The sequence below is a fragment of the Humulus lupulus genome, chromosome 1 (genome assembly GCF_963169125.1).
Source record: "Humulus lupulus chromosome 1, drHumLupu1.1, whole genome shotgun sequence".
NCBI classification, from domain to species: domain Eukaryota; kingdom Viridiplantae; phylum Streptophyta; class Magnoliopsida; order Rosales; family Cannabaceae; genus Humulus; species Humulus lupulus.
The window spans coordinates 264,880,732-264,900,858 of NC_084793.1; the positions used below are offsets into that span (position 1 = coordinate 264,880,732).

At 37.8% G+C, this 20,127-nt stretch overlaps 1 protein-coding gene across 1 annotated transcript; it reads right to left on the minus strand.

Moving 5' to 3' along the window:
• Positions 1–283: 283 nt before the first annotated feature.
• Positions 284–13,365, minus strand: LOC133806213 (kinesin-like protein KIN-14B). Its single transcript, XM_062244341.1, has 23 exons — positions 12,981–13,365; positions 12,550–12,673; positions 12,120–12,206; positions 11,746–11,916; positions 11,461–11,567; positions 10,905–11,036; positions 10,636–10,814; positions 9,797–9,958; positions 9,251–9,342; positions 8,913–9,064; positions 8,358–8,531; positions 7,574–7,720; positions 7,010–7,198; positions 5,628–5,699; positions 5,372–5,427; positions 5,055–5,265; positions 3,263–3,454; positions 2,963–3,154; positions 2,331–2,681; positions 2,050–2,148; positions 1,602–1,742; positions 1,306–1,464; positions 284–1,020 (listed from the first exon to the last, which is right to left on the minus strand). The coding sequence occupies exons 1-23, from the start codon at positions 13,224–13,226 to the stop codon at positions 565–567; spliced, it is 3,891 nt and encodes a 1,296-aa protein (XP_062100325.1). The 5' UTR covers positions 13,227–13,365; the 3' UTR covers positions 284–564.
• Between the last annotated feature and the right edge of the window lie 6,762 nt (positions 13,366–20,127).

Genomic DNA, 20,127 nt, shown 5'->3' on the forward strand with positions numbered 1-20,127 from the left:
CAAACAGTCCATTTTTTATTTTTATTTTTTATAATTGTACCTTATGTTTCATCTCTAGCAAACATAGCCTAACAAACTAGAGATCAAGATTTTGCAAGAAAGAATTTAAAAAAAAAAAATAAAGATAGACATCTCTAAAACAAAACAAGGATACCGAGTTTGTTATTAAACTCTTGCAGCTCTTTTTATTTTTGTGAGTATAATAGACCCCATTAGCATTATATTTTGCCTTTGATCAGTAAAACCATTCTCACAAACTTAAAAAGAAAATGAAGGCAAATAATTAAACAAAAAATGGGATTAATATATGGTACAATATTAGATGGATTACAACAAAATGCTTCACATCAGCAATGCCAAAAAATGTGTAAACAATGTACATAAAGCGTTACAGCATTTAGAACACATGTGTGACATTGCCTATGAACATATATAACATTACACACAACCTACATTACAAACATCAAAACACTTTGACAAAACCCACAACGAAACTTGGCCATGTGATATCGCCGATACAAAATCAAAAGAATGGTTCTCGTTACCAGTGAATGTTTTTGCTTTTCATGCCTTTATATCTTTTAGTACTCCTCCCTTTTCAAGCTCCCCAACTAGATCCCTCAGGGATGGAACTTTCATGGCCAATGTTCTGTACAGCCTAGAGTATCGAGCTCGGGTTCCATCAGCAGTCCTTGCCAAGGCAAGCAGGCTTAGAGCTTCTGGGAGTTCAGAGAATACTTGTTTCATCTCCTCTAAGCTCATGTTTTCCAAAACAGGCGGTCTTGGAACAACCCTCACAATCTCACCACCCTTGGGTTCCTGAACTCGGGCATCTGCTTTAATGACAAGTTCTGAGTTTGAGTTTGATCCACACTTGATGATAAATGGGGTTGTTGAGCCTGTATTGAACTGGAGGACGTTCCACTGTGCCACATCAGTTTCAGTGCCAGTCCCAAAATCTCTGGATGATCTGCGACTTCGTGATGGTTCTTGAATGCGGTCATCTTCTTCAGGAATTGTCTGCAGCAACGTGAGTAGTGTAAAGCAATAGAAGAACAATAAGGTGAAGACAAACTGTACTTCTGAAGGTTCAGCGAGATCAGAAAACACAAAAATCAGAGAACAGAAAAATTCCACCATCAACGAAATGAGCAACATTAAATTAAAAAGTATATGTGATGAGCAAGATAAGTGTTTCTTTATCTTGACAATCCAGATTTAACCACCAACAAACAAAATATTCTAGAAGCATTACGTTAATTTTTTTTTTAAAAAAATTATATATATTTATTTATTAATACATACTTCAATCATCTGACGAGCATCAGCAATGTGCCTCTGGGCACATGGATGATCAATGTTAAGAAGGGACGGCATTCGCTCGGAAAGTTCATCTAGAGATAATAGCATTGCTTTCTTCTTACTTTTACTCAAGATGCTCACAGAAGATTGTCTTACTGTATCCTGTTAAAAGAGACATTTTCAATGGTGCTTCTTTATGTAAAGTAAATTGTAGAGGTAAAATTTGACACAAAAACAATATGAAAATGCAGAAGCAAAATTTGACACCTATAAATAAAATAAAAATGCAGAGGTAAAACCTTGACTTGCTTCAATATGCCATCAAGTGATATTAGAGACGCTAATCGTGCGTCTTCAGCAGCAGTAGAAGGATTCTGAATGGGTGAACCGCCAACTTCTAGTGTTAGTAATGCTGCATCATTTCTCATTTGTTGCAAGATCTGATAAAAAACAACCAAATGAAATGTCACATTAGACTTCACAGTGAAACATTCGTGAGCATAGAGAACTTGAAGTGCTCTTTATTAATTTGTTTTTTTAAAGCATCTTACTTCGCATACCAAGTTCTCATAGCACCTCAGTAAATAAACACTAATAGAAATGTTTCTTTTAGAGCTCCAAAACAGATGAATCATTTGCCTTTTGTAATTTTACACATCTCCTATCGGCTATAAAAATTGTCTTTCACACAATCTACATTCAAATTACTTGATTTTAATGGTGCTAATAAAATTAGGAATCAGCTACCTTTCTTCTTTTATGATCTACAGATTCAAGTGCAGAACGCAGCTTTGCCACCTGTGGTGCATCTTCAGCCTCTTCTGTTGCCAAAGTGCCAGCAATATCCTACAAGGCAAATACAAATTTCAAAAATCTAACAATTCAAAGAAACACCCATACATCTTCAAGAACGCACAACTTCAACATAAGCAAAAATACAGATAGAAGAAAACCATTATCAAATAAGTTCATAACTGTTAGGAACCTTATACATTTTTTTTTAAATATCAAGTGCGTACTCAGAATACCTTCAGGTGTTGTAGCTGAGAACTAAAGACTCGCTTTGCATACTCAGATAGAAGTTGGCCAAGAGCATCTGTACTAGGAGGCACAGCAGCACCAAGTCCAGCCATCCAACCATCCATAATTGTAGTTGAAAGAAGCTCCAACTGACCAGTTGTTCCCCCGGATGCGTCGTCTCCCGTAACAGAAAGAAAGTCAAAATTCTCTGCAAGCCAGGATCTAATTTGGCGCTGCAGCTCACCTGCTGGAGTATGAACAAATAAAGCAGCAAGAGCCTTGTTTCCAATTGCAAAACTTTTGGCTTCCTCAAGTATTTCCCTAAGCTTTTCACCAGTTACCTGTTGCTTCAAATTATCCTGTATATTGACGTTCTTTAGCCTTGCATCTAACATAACCATTGGGGACATAACAGATATTCTTTCAGAAAAAACAGAGCAAGAAAGAACACCAGCATTCAGGTTAACCAAACAATTATCTTACATCACGAAAATTTTGGCCAAAAAAATATTAAAAAGAAATGATTGAATAAGCAATATTCTCCATGAAAATACAAGCAGGAGATGAGGATACCAAGTTTACACCCACAACACAAAACAGATAAACAAAAGACATAACATGTATATAAATAGCACCCAACCTGATCCAGCCCTCTTATCTTTGATACAACTGAGGAGAACTTGGACTTCCTTTCTGGCTTCAAATTAACCTTAAAGCCTTGGATGTGCTCATTAGCATAGCGAACAGGAGACCTTCCAGGGCTGTTACCACGGCTAGAACTTCTACTACGTCCAGTATTAGCCTTTTCCAGAAAACAATCAACAGATGATACCTTCAAGATTAAATACAAATAAAACTCAGTAAAACGAATATGTGAGAAAATCTTCACCAAAAGCACAAATAATAGTAATAAGTTTCATCTCAATTTCATATTCAGTACCTTGATGGACTGCAGCTCTGGTGATCTAGCAAGCAACGATCTAATATACAAAATTCTAACACGAGATACAAGCATGGTATCCATTACCCTCTTTGGTTCCATTTTACGAACAAAAGAGAATACAGCATCTCTAATTTCAGCAAGTATCTCATGCTCTCTAGAAGCTCCTGCTTTAATCACAGCAGCTAAAACCTGCAATGTTCTTTCATTGGCATATTAATCACATATTTCCATTTTTTCAAGTGGATAAGCAAACACTTGATTTGAAATATTATGCTATATTGTGAATGATGAACTGACTAGGCATATATAATTTCAAATTTTTTAGGCAGATAACCAAACACTTGATTCAGTGACAGCAAATACATGACCGGACACCCAAAAAGATGAGACTGGCTTGAAGATATGATGATTATTAAAATACAGAATCATTATTCACAGCATGCGATCAGGAGCAATCTAGGCTCTAGTACAATTATAAATAGCCATTCACAGACCGTGTTAATGTATTATATATGTATATAGTTAAGTCCACATAAGTCCAAATGAATCAATGCCACATCCAGAATATGACTTAAATACATGTGCACAACTAAAAGTGTAAATTAAAAAAAGAAAGAGGCGTTACACAGATAATGAGATCAAGATAATTCAAATCATTAAATCTAACAGTTCTTCGTCAATCTTCAGTATGAAACCAATTTAACTATTTCATGAAACTTGTTCATTTAAAATTCATAGCAGAAACACCATTTTAGGTTTCCACATTTATAGAAATGAATTTTCTTTTTCCTTTTTTTTTTAAATTGTGCTCCTCGTCTGGCCTATGGTTTACTCCCACGAGATTTAAGATTTGAGTCCCTCCTGGGTACCTACATAGCAATTGCTATAATTTCTTGTTCATCAAATATTATAGGATTAGACAAGGAGTCTAGTTTCAAAAAACTGTGCTCCAACCTTAACCCTATCATATTTGAAAAACATAAAATTATAGCAATTGCTGAGTACCCAGGAGAGACTCGGACCTCAGATATTGAGGGAGTACTATAGGCCTGACTGTTTGAGCTACACCTCTTGGGTTATAGAAATTAAACAAAACCCACCCCACCCCGCGAAGTAACCTGCCCCATTTGACCCGCCCCATTTAATAAATGGGACAGGGCAGGTCAAACCCGATGGATCAACAAGTCAACCCGCTCACCCCGTTGACCCACTTTTTCTTTAAAATTTGTGGAAACAAAATAAAATTTCCTAAGTTGTTAGACAACCATTATTCTCTAAAACAATTGCTCTTAAAACAAAATACAAAACCAATAAAAAAAATCTCATTGTCAACCATCACAAAATACAAAATGAATAAAAAAAAATCTAATGTCAACCTACACTTCTCTTTATAATCTAATTGTCCCATAAAAAAAATTAGTTTTGCGCAAAAATAAAAACAAAATAAGTCACTAAATAAAAAAAAAAATCCATTAAGACTTTTTAAACATCCAAGTATCAAAGCCTCGTTTCCGTTATAGACCTTGAATTTTTTTTAAAATATAAATAGGTATACATGGCGGGTCACAGGGCGGGTCGGATCTGACCCGCTCCGTTTAATAACCTGCCCCGTTTAATGTGGGGCAAACCCAACCCATTCAACCCTGCTTTTCTCCAGCAACAAAAGAATAAAATAATAGTTATAGCAATAAAAATCACATTAATTATGTTATGAATTCATGCAAAATCAACACCTTACAAACCTAGGTGACACCAATCAAGAGTTAACAATGACCCTGACAAAACATACCAGCATTAACAGCTTATTGGCACCATCTGAAATAGCAGCAAGGCTGTCATATTGCTCAGGATCGAACTCATTCAAAGCAGCAGTAAGATATTCTCCTGCTGGGGTGGTTTTTTTCTCAGAATCCACTTTAACCAAAGCAACTGTACCCTCCGTCTTCTCAGCAGCTAATGAGGAAGTAGTACTATCAATTGAACCACTTTTATTATCATTTCTGTATAAAATTCGAAAACAGTAGGTTAGTGAATAGCCAAGTAAACAATAGGAACAAAATAGAAAAGGCAAAAATAAATTAAACGAACATTTTAATAACTCAGTACCTTCCAGGGTCCTGAGGCTGCACATTTACCGGTCCTTTGGACAATGGGCTTGACAGCTAAAATAAATGAAAGTCAAGTCAGGAATCTGAAAGCACTTATGCAAACCAAATAAGTCATTAGCTCAATGTACTGCCACTATAAACTACGGTAAAATCCACCAATACAAGTAAAACAAAAAACGAAGAAGCACAATCAATATATATTTTCTTCAACTGAATAACAGAGATGATAACTTGGAACAGGAAAGAGATTTCACCTGTGATGATTCAGACATAGATGCTTTCTCTGTCAACCTGTCAAACAATTTCTCATTTTCTTCATGCAATCTCTGAAGAGAGAGAGAGAGAGAGAGAGAACAAATTAGCTGTCCATTCAACATAGATCTGAACATGAATTTTTTGACAAATTGGTTCAGATTTCAGATAAGAGAAGTCATAAACACATGTCAAAGAATAAAAGAGAAAATGTTGAAACATCCAAAAGTACAGAGTATGATTTTCAAACACCATATCAATTTATTAACTTGCACTATGTTTCTTTTTATAAATATATATATACATATAGATAAAAAAATACTCTAGGCAAGTCTTAGATAAAATAACACTAGTAGTACCAATTAAATATATTTTTAGTTCATATATATCTAATATCACATACACATGTCTTTCCCCTAAACCAACTATTGATATCTTAGATTCATTTGGATTCTAGAATCATTCTTTTCTGAATTTTACAAAATTTGGCTTATGGCAAGTAGATTAAATATACCTAGTTCAACCCCATCCCTTACCCCTTCCCCCTTTTTTTTAATATACGAATTTCCTTTTTTGTAAACCCTAATCTTCCGTAAACCTAGGTGGACTCCCTTGTGAAGCAAACTTTCATAGTTGGAGCTAGGCTAGCTCCAACTATTTCTTCGTGAGGTGAGGTACTTCTTTTTTAAATAGGGAGTAGCCCTTTTATTGGTTGAAGTAGCCGCAACTTTGGTCATAGTCAGTTCAAACACATAGACCCAGTCCACTTGCAGCCATGCTATGCTGATCAAACTAAGCTTAAAAAACTATGGCAAAAACTAGTTAATGATGACCTTTCATGGATTTCCTATATAAGCCATAGCTAAAGTTGCAAAAATAAGACCTTGAATACCACTTGTATATGATCCACTCACTAAAGGTACTAATGAAACAAAGGCAACAACTATTAATTCATGAGTTAACATATTTCCAAAAAGTCTAAAATAAGCGATAAGGGTTTTGTGAAATCTTCTGCGATATTAATAGGTAAAAAATCTTTTTGAACTTCTTGTAGACAAGAAACTATAGCAATTGCTATGTATCTACCTTGGAGAAACTTGAACCTCAGACTGTGGGAGCAAACCACAAATTACAGGCCTAACCATTTGAGCTACCCCTCTTCAGTGCACTATGTTTCTATCTTTCATTGTTGGTGAACAACAAATATTGTTCTCTTAAGATGCTATGAGCAGAAACAATAGTTTAAGAATGCAAGGTGTGCAAAATTTTAAATATACATCAATCAAATGAGCATGATTGTTAAGGAACATTTTACTATTAAGAAAGAATCATTTATGAGGTACAGCATACTGATAGAGCAAAAGAATATAAAAATAGCACAAACCTCGATCAACGCATCACGTTTTTTGAGTTCCTCTTCCAATTTCTTAGTTACTGTATAAGAATCCACACTCTCTCCAGTGTCCTTGGAAATTGATGGGCCCTTAGTCCCTGATTCGGAGCTAAATGTAGACCGAGCTTCATTGGAGTGAAGGGCTTCATTGAGATGGGATTCGAGGCTTTTAATCTTGGCCTACACCAGAATGGTCAAACTAAGAATCTCACAATGAAATGAGTTCAGAAGTTATGTCAAATAACAGCCAGAAACCAATTACTGGTCCAATGTGCATCAGGTACCCATTCTTACCAGTTAATTTTAGTTGCATTGGGGGGAAAAAAATCGACAAGGACACAATTAATAACTATATGCAACCTGACTAGATTTTGAATGCCACGGATAAGTCATTGGTCCCAAAAAACCAATATAATTATATAAACTTTTTACTCTACTATACTGCATAAGAAGCCGATGAGGATGCAATTAATAACCATCATTTCTTATAATTTCATTTATGTTTAATTTTCTAGTCAATAGGTAAATCACATTGCCACATAGACAATGACCAACCTGCAAGGTCTGGACAGTTGAATCTCGTTGTTGTATCTGCAATTTCTGCTCTTGCTCCAATTGTAAAAGTTGAGCAACTTGATTTCGTAGCTGAGCATTTTGTTCTTTCTCGATTTTATGCTTATCTGCAAGCATATTACTCTCTGACTGCATCAAGTAAGAATAACGAGAGTCATAGGGCCACTTAGTTAAACAAGGAGAAATTAATACAACATCATTCATCATCATACACACCTCTCAAAGCAAGAGCAGAACTACAGTACTGTGACAAACTGGGTAAATGATTGGATTGCAAGAAAAAATCAATATGTAAATCCGTTTACATGAAAACTTGCTAATAGAAGACCAATTATTAATTGTTCAAAATCTCAATAATTTTCAAGTACACAAGAAATAAATTGGATTTAGAATGAAAATACATTCCTGAGGAGATGTCAAGACAAATGAGCAAAACATTTTAACCGTTGTTCTTGAAATCCAGTTAGCTCTAGAAAATTGTCTAACTAGGCTTCAAATAAGATAGGAAAACATCTTTGCCAATTCAGAGTTCTTGAAAATAGATAACCACGCCAAAAGAATGGAAAAATCAGAAAAGGATATCTTTGTTGACAATAATAAAACTCATTCTCTTTAAATTTAAACCTTAACACAAATCACTTCACAACTTTTACAAGAAAGAACAATCATGTAACTACTAAATTTTTATAAAAAAATATATATATCAGGAGAAAATGTTTAGTAACAGAAATTATTTGATAAACAATAACAATTCATAGACACAAACCTTTAAATCCGACTGCAATGTTTGAGAAACTTTCCAAGCCTTCTGAACCTCATTAAAGAGTAGAACACATTGATCATTTGCATCCTTGAGTGCATGTTTAAGACCCAAAACTTCCTGCTTCAAGTCTTGGATTTCCTTCTCCTTGTCATATAATTCTTTGCGTGCATCATTTGCCTGCAAAAGCCGTTTAAGAGATCTCCAATTAGCAGTTGCTCTTAATAATAAATTAAGCAATACAAACTTGAAAGTAATTTCAAATTTCTGCATGAGATGAGAATGGAGAACTTTATGTCAGCTCTAAGAATAAACATAAAAAGTTAAAAACAGCTATCTCTATTCTCAATACACCATCGTTTCTTCTCTCTGTACTGCTACCGTTCTGGTAATTAAGTTTATATCACTGTCCCCAAAGTACTGCATTCAAAAGCCACCAAGCATTCCACTTAGTGTCACCCCAGCAAAAGCTAGATTGCATTCATTGGATGGATGCCTGCTTTCAAGTTCACCTACAACATACAAACAATACAAATTTAAAAGAGATAAAAGAAAACTTACAGTATCTCTCCATTTCTTAATTGTATCACGATTCCCAAGGCTTAGGACAGCATTTCGAGCTCTAGCACCGAAATTAAGTGATGACAATGTCTCCTTCAAATTCAAAGCATTTGGGCAGACATTGAGAATCATCAAAGTTTTTGAAGTCCCGCCTAAAGGGAAGATATAGAACGATGACATGTGAGATATAGTTTACCTCGAAACTCATAAAAAAAGAAAATTAGAATAAATTATTGGATACACTGACTCTCCAAAGAAATAAAATTCACATATATATAGATATATGTATGTTCTTTTCCATCTTGATCTTGAAACTCTCATTCTGATTAGTGGAATACCTAGTGAGTCTGCAAGCACTTTAGTTAGCATTGAATTCTCGTAAGGAATAACATCCTTTTTTGAAGTCAAAGAAGCCAAAACATCTCCCAATCTACAAGCAAAAATTAAGTGGTAAGGATAATGTATGAATGCATAGCAGGTGTGCATGGAGAAAAAATGAGATTCCAGACACGGATGTTATTTCGAATTGAATGCATCATATAGTAGATGAATGAGTACAAAGACAACTTCATTCCATCCAGCATGCACAAGTCTCAGAACTCAAATGGGACTTGAGTTCAACTTAGTCATGGTCATATTTGCCAAAAACTCCAAATAGCACTACATTAAATTGCTATCGAATCAAAATAACCATAATGATAAATCCATATGGAACAAAGAGAAAAACTATTCAGTTGTCCACAAAAAAACATACAAAATATACTTACTGAGTCACTAACAAACGAAACAAGCATGCAAACAAAAAACCCAATAATAAAAATAATAAGACAATGCAATGACAATCTTGATAATGAAAGTGAACTGATTTAGCAAATGCAACATACGCTGAAAGTGATTTCATGACATGCAGCAAGTCCGTCACTCGCTCACCACTTTCATCCTCTGCAATTGATCCTTCACTTCCAGCCAAGTCAACAAGAGACAGCTTGCTATATGAGTTTTCTCCAGTGATTAAATTGTTATAGTATATGTGCATAGTAAGAATCCTGTCAATAAGAAAACCAAGAATTCACTTAGATTAATAAAACAAAAACAACAGTAACACAGAAACTAACATGAATCAAAAATTGAATACAAGAATTATTGGAACTTTGTAAGAGTTTATAGTTGGAATTACTTTCATAAATGCAGCTATTGTCCTATTTTTCCTCACCAAATTTGCGGGCTACCCAAAACCCCATACATAAGTCCCATAACAATTTAATGAACAAAATAATAAGTAATTTCTTTCACGAGTTGAGAATGCATTACAACAACAGATATTCTACAATGGAACAAGAGTTTGGTGGAGTAGAAATGAATAAGTTTCATGGTTGTTTTCACAAGGAAGAACATGTGATGTGCTAGAAATAAATGTTATATAAATAAATCAGCTGTGTACATATAAAAAAAATGACTAAGAAGCTGTTTTTAAGAAATTACAGTGAAGTAAAGAAACAATAAAATTCATATAACGACACTATTGATCAATATAAAGTCATAGGATCAATCCTTCATAAGCTAACCACAGTATTCAAGTTAACTATAGTATTTGTGCTATCTAAAAGTTCAAATAAAAATTAAATTAAAAAAAAAACTACTTAAAAGAACCTTAGTATGAAATATACAACAAAATAATAATAATCACTCAAGATATATTTAGGGCACAGAATGTTGGTCTTACAAATGAGACACAGTTAACTTTGCTACATCATTTCCTCGGCTCTGAACTGCAGCTTTTAGGACTCTAGAGAAATCCAACGGATTATCAACTGTTTCTTGCACAAGTTCTACAAAGGATTCAGGAGATCCCAATCGCACCTTTGGTAAGGCATCCCCCAACTCTGAGAGCAAATCCCTCATCTACTACAACATAAAAAGGATTTACCATGATCCCATGCTTAAACATGTATCAAAACAAACAAAAGAAATAATATTTATAAATAAAAGGACCTGTTCATTATAGAGCTCAGCAACTGTAACTGAGAATTTAAATCTAGAAGTAGAAGTTGAATCAGAGTTGGCTAAATCAAACAGCTCCTCAAAGCAACGAGTATAAAGACCACGGTCATGACTAGATCCTTCCTGAAAAATGTTAAAAGGAATATATCACATACAATGAGATTTACATATGTGAAAGAACATGGTCAAGTAAATTATCCATGCTATAGAGGAATATCAATGAAGCAACAAACATGCTTGAGACACAAGAATATCACATATAATGAGATCTGCGTGTATGAAGAACAGGTTAAGATTAAAGTATTAGCTGTAAAAGAAACATTAATGAAGCAATTACATACTTGAAACAAATTTAAATCAATTTAATAGCCAAGAATGAGACATCCACAAAACAATAACGACTGAAATTACAGAGCATCTTCAAATTCACATATTCTAGCATAGACTCGGCGTGCATGTGCATAATTGGATTTGAATGTGCACAAAAGTATTAAAAACAAAAACAGACAGATGAAAAGAGATCAACTTAAAGAGTGGGGGAACTAACCATAGTATGCGTCTTTCCCGAGTGGGTTTGTCCATAAGCAAATATTGAAACGTTATATCCATCCAAAGCTGACTGTACCAATGGCTGAACATCATTGAAAAGCTCAGCTGCGAACACATATTTAAAATACGTGAACAACTCAGGTACAGTATCAGAGTAGATAGAACAGTAGTAATCATAAGAGGAGAAAAAGAAATAACAACAACAACAATAATAATAAATATATAATAAAGAAGCACACAAACCCACATAAACATACAAACACTAGCACATATCTGCTCTCACCTTGCCCAACATGAGGTCCATATACTCTGTCAAATTCAAAATCCTTCTTGGGGTTGGAAATGGAATCATCACCAGTTAAAACACGAATAGTGAAGTCATCAGGATATTCAACAATTGAGGGGCCTTCATCCTCAAATAACGGTCTCGTGCGACAAACTATCTTGATGTTACCTGAAGTTAGCAAGCTACTTAAAAATGAGTACTATATGAACAGTCTTTAGCAAAAAAGGGAGGGAATGCTTGACGAAGCTTAAAATACATACTTTATATATATATATATATAAATTGCGAGTGTCAGAGCTTCTGTGTGCGTTTTTGACGCAAAATATATAGAGAGAGAGGTCAACAAGGGAAAACCCACATAAGTTATGTACCTTTCGCTGTCAATAAGTCATTAAACAATCTTCTCTTCTCATTGATCAGTGGGGATATTCTAGCCTCCGTTTCAAGGGCAAATTGATCTGACATTCATAATCATATATAGATAAAATTTATGATCCACCAGGAAACCAAAGCATACTAAAAACATTAAAAAAAAAAAAGAAGTAAAGATGATCTGAAGCATACTTGACCTCACATGCCTAAAATATTCCCGAAAGGACAATGCGATCAGCACCAATAAGTATTATTGTTGCAAAAAAAGACCCATCTTACTCGTTCTAAAAATCAAAAGCATACCAAAAAACAGAAAAATGACAAAAATAAAAGTCTTGGAGACGTTACGTTTACCCTATACAGAATGCACCACATAAATTTGTGCTATAATCTAAATCATACAAATAAACATAGACCGGACTAGCTTACCTAGCTTTCGGGATTTATCAGCAAGAACACCTAGATAGCGCGTAACTCGATCAAGTTTCGCATTTGAGTACTCCTGCAATTCACTTGCTTCTTGTCTCAACTCCAAGTAATCCTCTCTTGCGAGCTGCCCAGAATTTTAATAAAAATGAACTAAGAAAATACATCAAACAAACCACATCACCCAAATCCTCTAAAACCAACCACCTGAGAAGAAAAAAAAAAAGAAAACGAAGAAACTTCCAACAGCCGAACACAAACTACCACGAACCCATTTCCCATTCAGTTTGCAAAAGCAATGCCACCAATCCAACACAACCAAACCAATGATACCACTTCACCTCACCCCATAAACAGCTCAAAAATGAAATTCAAATCCCAAAACACAAAAACCGACAATGCTATTAACTAGAGTTCAAATCCAAACCAATTACCTTAACGTTATCCTTGAGTTTCTGGAGTTTAGAGGTCATGGAGTGCTTAGAAAGCTCCGAATGCTGCGGCAACATCGAGGCCGCAGAGATCGAGTACCTCCGGACTAGTGGCGCACCATGCTTGTAATCATCAAAGTCCACAGACGCCGACTTCGGCGAGGACGTTGCCGAAGACGATGACGTCGCCGTCGTCGTCTTCCTTGGCTCGAACCCAGTCACTTCCCAGTTCCACCTGTTGTTCGCCATTACCAAACCCAGGAAACCTAAACCCTCTGTGGATTCAAAATTCCAATTCCAAACTCCCAACCCAGCTCTTCTTCCACATAGAGATCATCTATAACTGGGTCTAATTTTTCTGACCTTTTCTTTTCTTTTTTTTTCAAAAAAAAAATTAATTTAATTATTTAATCAACTTTACCACCTCAGAATAAATGGAGTGAGGGTGAGAGAGTAGCAGTGACTAGTGGACAGTGACTGGGTTAGGATTAAAACGACGTCGTTTTGAAGCAACTTGGGGTTGTAAAATAAATAAAATGTGAGCTAATGGAAGGACACTTTTCGGCTTTTGAGTCACAAATAATTCTGCGCTCCTCGTTACTTCACGCTTCGCTCTCAATCCTCTGTCGTTTGGTTTTTGCTTTTCAGATAAGGCGGAGCACGTACCCTGCGCGTGACTTGTATTTATATAAATATATATATTATTGTGTTTTTTTCTTTTTTTGCTGAGCTGGCAACGTCTTTCTGTCCAATGAGATTACTGTTTGGGTGTTCGTGGGGGTTAAGCTATAGGCGGGCAATTCAATTTAAATGTGGGCCTGGCCCACTGCTTTCCCTCCACGTCAAATCTTATGCAAGATAAATTAAAGAGAAATTATAGGAAATGGCCCAAAATAAAGCCATCAAGAAGCTAATGTCCTCATTTTTAAAATTGTAGATAAATGATTCTTTTACATTGTTGATTATCTAAATTGCCCTTTTTTATAATTTATTTATTTATTTAAGATTGTAGGACTTTAATATAGTGGTATATGTATATTAGTTTTGTTTAATTAGTTTTTATTTTAAAGTTATATTGATTTTTTAGTTTTTTATAGGTTGTTGGTATATTATTTTCTAATTAATATATTTGATAATATGTGATATTAAATAGATGATTAGGCTATTTTACTATAGAATTAAAAACATGGACATTTACTTACTTTCACACAACATCAAAGGTCATTTTGCATCATGCCCCTAAATTAAAACACATCACAATTTTTGGTAAATATTTTGAATTTAAATTTATTTTCTTCCCTTATTTATTTAGAGCATCATTAAATATAATAATTTCTCTTTTAATTATGTTTATTGCTTTTACTTCAATTTGCATCAACATGACTTTTTTCAACATGACTTTAAAAGAGCATTTCATTGATTAGTAATAGTAAATAAATATAGTTCCTATGTTATGTATAGTGGTATTTGCGGCATAAATACACAAGGGAAATTTTACTATTCATACTTAATAATGTCTAATATTACCAAAAAAATCCTAGCACTATAATCTTTTCAATTTGATGCTAAACATTCATCTCATAGCCAAAATACGCCTCTCATTATATCAAGAATCATAAAATCTTATCTTCCTCTCTCTTCCCCCTCTCTCTCTCTTTCATTCTCACAAAATCATCCCTAAAACCTACAAATTTGTATGATTTTCTTATCGAAATTGTTGTTAGTCATCTCTATTGTCTCTGTGAAGTCGCCAATATCAAAGGCAGCATTCATTTTGAGGGTTTTTTGAGGAGAAAAACAATGGGTCATAAGATTGTTCATTTTATGTGTTGGATATTATTTGTTTACATTTTTGGCTATTTTGAACAGATCTAAGCCTATATTAGTGTGTTTTTTGGGTTTTTTAGAGAGATTCTGCGATTTGCGTTTTTCTGGGTTTTCTGCAACTTTTTTGCTCGATAGGAGCTCGATACCAGTTCGATAGGGACTCGATGGTATGTAGAAGAAGGTTCTTTTATGAGCTCGATGCTGCTCGATATAGTTCTGTTGACGCGGTTTTTCGCCAACAGTGAATTATATGAATGACTAGGATGGATTAGTGCTTAATGATAAACCGTAATAAGGAAATGATAATATTCAAGGATGTTGGAAGCCAACTACAAAGAGAAAAATGATCACTCTTTTTTACATGGTTCGGAGGTTAAAATTCCCCTAGTCCACGAGTCAATATTATTACTGTTTCTCTCTCTTGCTATTTTTACAGAGTATTTGCATTACAGAAAGAATCCAACCCTTTGCACTACCCAGGATCCTGGTATTTATAAGAGGATGATCTCTAGGTAGGTATTGGGGTCATCCCGTGATATCTTGATCCTTCACATCATTCCTGTGACATTGATGATTAATATCTAAATTTTACACTGAGGTGTGGTCTAATCAATCAGATAAAAAAGGTAATGGGTCGCATGGCCTTAATCAGGTGCGTGATTTCTGATCACGCACGTTTAAATTGCGTATCCGGGAATTCGGTAATTAAACAGACACGTGATGTCTGTTATAGGCACGTTTATATTGCGTGGTCAACTTTACAAAGACCCTGGGGTATGTCTGGCCTCTGAGGTACCACGAGCTTAATGTAAATCTAGCTCATGTCTTTTGGTGTCATGTTTATGCAATGGTTCCAAGTGATAAGCTGCTAAATGATTCATCCTTTGAGCTATTGTTTAAGGGATCGTACCAGATCTCCCCGGATGAATGGTGAACACGTGGCGTATTGCTTATGGCTTTTTGTTAGTTCGCTTTTCCTGAGCTGCCTCAAGAAAGTACACCTTGATATTCAGGGCGTACATTTGCCCCCCAAGTCCCTACTCGTGATCTATGACGTCACTTTTTGACTTTCACGGTGGGGGCTTTTAAACTTCCTTTTCGATTATCCATCCCCTGCCCACCATTTGAGTATTGGACACGTGGAACGCTGTGATTGGCGCCTGCTCGGGCTTCGAGGATGGCATTAAATGGCCTGGCCACCTTTTTGTCGCCGCCTCATCTTCCACATCATGACCCTCGTATCTCGTATTTGTTTGATCGGACGGTCCTCGTTTCCTAATGTCTTTTACGTATAAATAGGGCTAGCCATTTTCAGTACTCATCACCTTTTATTTGAAAATTTTCTTCATTTTCTCTCTTCCGAGTCTCAAAAACTCTTCTTCTTCTTCTTCTGCTTAAAATCCCAGAAATCCCTATATTCTTGTTACAAAAAACCCTCCAGAAGCCCAGTCTTAAGGATTTCTCCAGGACTTCTACCTCTACACTGCTTGCAACCTTCGCTTGGAAAATACATTGTAAGTTTCCTGTTTTTCGTGTGTTTCAATTTCCTTTTTCTTTGCCATGCCAATTTACACTCCATAGTCATAAACAGTAGGTTGTTTTTTAATAACTTTGGTGTATAGTTTTCGAGTTTAGGTGTATTAAGTAGATCCTAAAACATGTATAGGATTGAGAGATTTCTGGGAAAATTTCTGGGTAAATTTAGGAAATGCCCACTCGAGGTATGGAAGGCGAGAGGTTTTTTTTTTAGGTTATAAAACCAGGTAACTTAAGGGTCACGTTTCTTGGGTGGTTTTTTTTAAAAACCCTATTCCCAAGGCAAGTAGTGGCCTGACTCGCTTGACACACGGATCCCTGAATATCAAGGGTATGTTGGAAAATCTAGGCGCGTGGCACAGGCAACGCGTGGCATCACGCGGGCTGATATTGGCGTCAGCTCATGTATTAGGACACCTCGCCTTTGTTTTTTTCTTCTGTTCAAAAGTTCTACGTCACCCACTAAAACTCTGTCATTTTTATTCGATAGGCGATCTGATGGCACCAAAGAAAGGAGCATCTAAGAAGAACGTGGCTGGCTCGTCATCTCAGCAGCTCCGCAAGGGGAAGGAGGTCATCCCTGACTCCCCCCTTCCCGAGTTTGGTCCCGTGGTGGAGGCAGAGGTCGCGGTTGCTCCTAACGCCTTCTTTGAGGCCGAGAGGATCATATCCATGATAACGACCCAAAGAAGGGTCAACAAAATCCTCCTGTCCCACAACATTGAGGCTAGGAAAGGGACCTTAATCGCTCGACCTCCCTACGAGGGGGAGCGGAGCTGTTCACCACTCCAGGACGACTTCGCGACCTGGAGTGACGAACATTTGAAGGTTGGGGCCTTTCTCCCCCTCGACCAATATTTTGCGGACTTCCTCAATTATGTGAGGTTGGCGCCATTCCAGCTCCCCCCAACTTGTACCGGCTGCTGGCGAGGTTGAAATACCTGTTCCTGAAGCATGAGTGGGAGGTCCCCACTCCGGCAGACATCCTCTATTTCTTCTGCCTCAAAGCCAGCCCGGAACAGAGGGGACGAGGGGATGGGTTCTATTATTTGACCCGATTCCCTAACTCGTCTGCAGTCATCGAGCTACCTAGCCACCCCAATGACTTCAAAGATCAATTCTTCATGTCGAACGGGTTCCGCAACTGCAAGCACCGATACTTCAACCGCCCCCGCATGTTTTCTTTTCCTAGATCGCATAAAATTCCTTTCATACTTAGTCTTCCTTGTGTGTATATTAATTGGAATGTATTCGCGCAGCTATTTTTACGAGGACGACCATATCAGTGACCCTTGGGGGCCAATACGAGACTTTGGCAGGGCTTCCGCCCAACAAGAAGGACTACTGCCAGCTCGTGTCTAATGACACGATGCTGGCGTGTAAATTGATTGTCGAAGGTCAGACCTTGGCCTTGAGAAGGACACAGGCCGCTGCTCCCATAATCCGCGACCTCCCTCCCATTCCCGAGAGGAATACTGAGGTCGACGACAAGGCATTGGAGGAGGACGAGGTAACCCTAGTGCGAAAGAGGCGAGCTCCTAAGGTCGCCGGGGATCCCATTGTTGAGCGAACCGCGTCGGGGGCAGCAGCCGGCCCCTCCGGCCAAGGTAACCCATATCCTTTTAGGGATTTAGATAGGGCTGTGGTCGACCTTAGGCTAGTTAGGTTCAACCCCAACCAGCTCGTACACCGTAACCCTGATGATCCAGATCGCAATATCACCCTACTCCATTGTGTGGACCACTTGGTTCTTCGGTATGATATGGGCCATCCTAGGGGGAACCGTAGTGGTGGGCAATACCTTGTTCTTTAGGTCGTCCTTCTTTGACGAGTATGGAACCAACCTTAGGTTGTGGCCATCCCTTCTCCAAGGTGTTGTAGCCCCAGGACTTAGGCAATATGTAAAGGAGTCCAGCCCCGAGGTAGAGTCTGACCCAGAGCCTCCCTTAATCCAAGAAGTGTTTTACTTAGACTCTCCTTCCCCCTTAGCAGCTCCGAGATCGAAGGTCGTGGAAATAGACTCCTTTAGCTCGAAGGGTAGGATTTTTTTATACTTTGTATATGTACTTTCTTTGCAAACTGATGAGTATGCACGTATATCTAACAAATTTTCCTTTATTTTTCAATTGATGAGATGGCACAACGAGGGGAACCCGACATTCGGTTGATGTTCCAGGAGGGGAGATCCAGTGGCGGCCCTCTGGTCAAGAAACTTCGACCCACATCAAAGAAAACTCCTCCGGCCGCAGCTACTTCCAGATCCCCGGCCAAAGGGACGGGCACGAGCTCGGGAGCTGTGCCTGTCACCCCTGCAGAGAAAAGGTGTCTGGCCGCACCCCTTCCTCGCCTTCCTGCAGCTCCTGCTCGGGACCAAGTAGCACCACCTGGTCCCCCGGCTCCATCGATCCCTTCCGCCTCCGTCCGCATTCCTGTCAACCCCTAGGACTTGGAGCTAATCCCTGACACTTTTTGGGGGACGGTCTATGGGACGGCGAACTATGTGGTTGATCATTTTTACAAGGCCAAGCCCACCGACCTGAGGGCGATCGAGGAGAGGAGCCCAGAGAACGTCATGGAGTCGGCCCTGGGAATGAACCTCACGGTAAGCACTTTTCCTGACCTGACTTTTATTATTCTCCTTGGTATGCGCCTAACTGTTTCTTTGCTTCTTTGCAGGCGATCCTGGCTCAACATCGTAGCATATCTCGGGCAAGGGCTAGGAATGCTGAACTTCAGGCCGAGCTGACTGCGGCCCAAGCTGCTCTCGCCACTTTTCAACAAAGCGAGCAGAATGCCAAAGCTGCCTTGGCGGCGGCCCAGGCGAGTGAACAGGCGGTGAAGGTTGCCTTAACCACTGCTCAGGAAGGCAAGCAGGCGGCAAAGGCAGTCTCAGTAGCCTTTCAGGCCGAGCTCGAGGGGGCCAAAGAAAAATAGCAGGAGGTCGAGGTGGCCCTTCTGGAGGAGAAAAAGGCATCGACATCCTCCATGGAGAGCATGCTTTACCATTTTTGGGCCTTCAATCAGGACGGCAACTTCACCTTTATGGCCGACGCGTGGGGGCACTACCTCGAGAAGTTCAAGGTTCGGCTACAACAGGAGCTGCAGGCGCCGACTGAGACTGGGGAGACCTCCGCTGCGGGCGAGCAAGAGACTGAGGAGGTGACGTCCTCAGAGCGGCCTGGGGGGCCTAGAATTTTTGTAATTTTATTTTTATTTGCTTTTATTTGTAAGTGTTAAGCACGAGATTATTCTCCTCGAGATAATTTGTTCAGTATCTTCAGCTATCCAAGTTTTATTTGTTTTCCCATCTCTCGTCCTTTATGATGTGTTAGGAAAAAACTTAGTTCGCGTTAGTTTTATCGACACCTCGTGTTTTTTTAGAAAAACACTGAATAATCAATTTAACCAACTTCTCAGTTTTGGGACCTGGTCGTGTCCAGGATATTTAACTTTAAAAACTTAGTTCGCGTTAGTTTTATCGACACCTTAATTTAACTAACTTCTAAGTTTTGGGACCCGGTCGTGTCCAGAATATCTAACTTTAAAAACTTAGTTCGCGTTAGTTTTATCGACACCTTGTGTTTTTTAGAAAAAACACTGAATATTCAATTTAACCAACTTCTAAGTTTTGGGACCCGGTCGTGTCTAGGATATCTAACTTTAAAAACTTAGTTCGCGTTAGTTTTATCGACACCCCGTGTTCTTTAGAAAAAATATTGGATAATCAATTTAACCAACTTCTAAGTTTTGGAAACCTGGTCGTGTCCAGGATATTTAATTTTAAAAA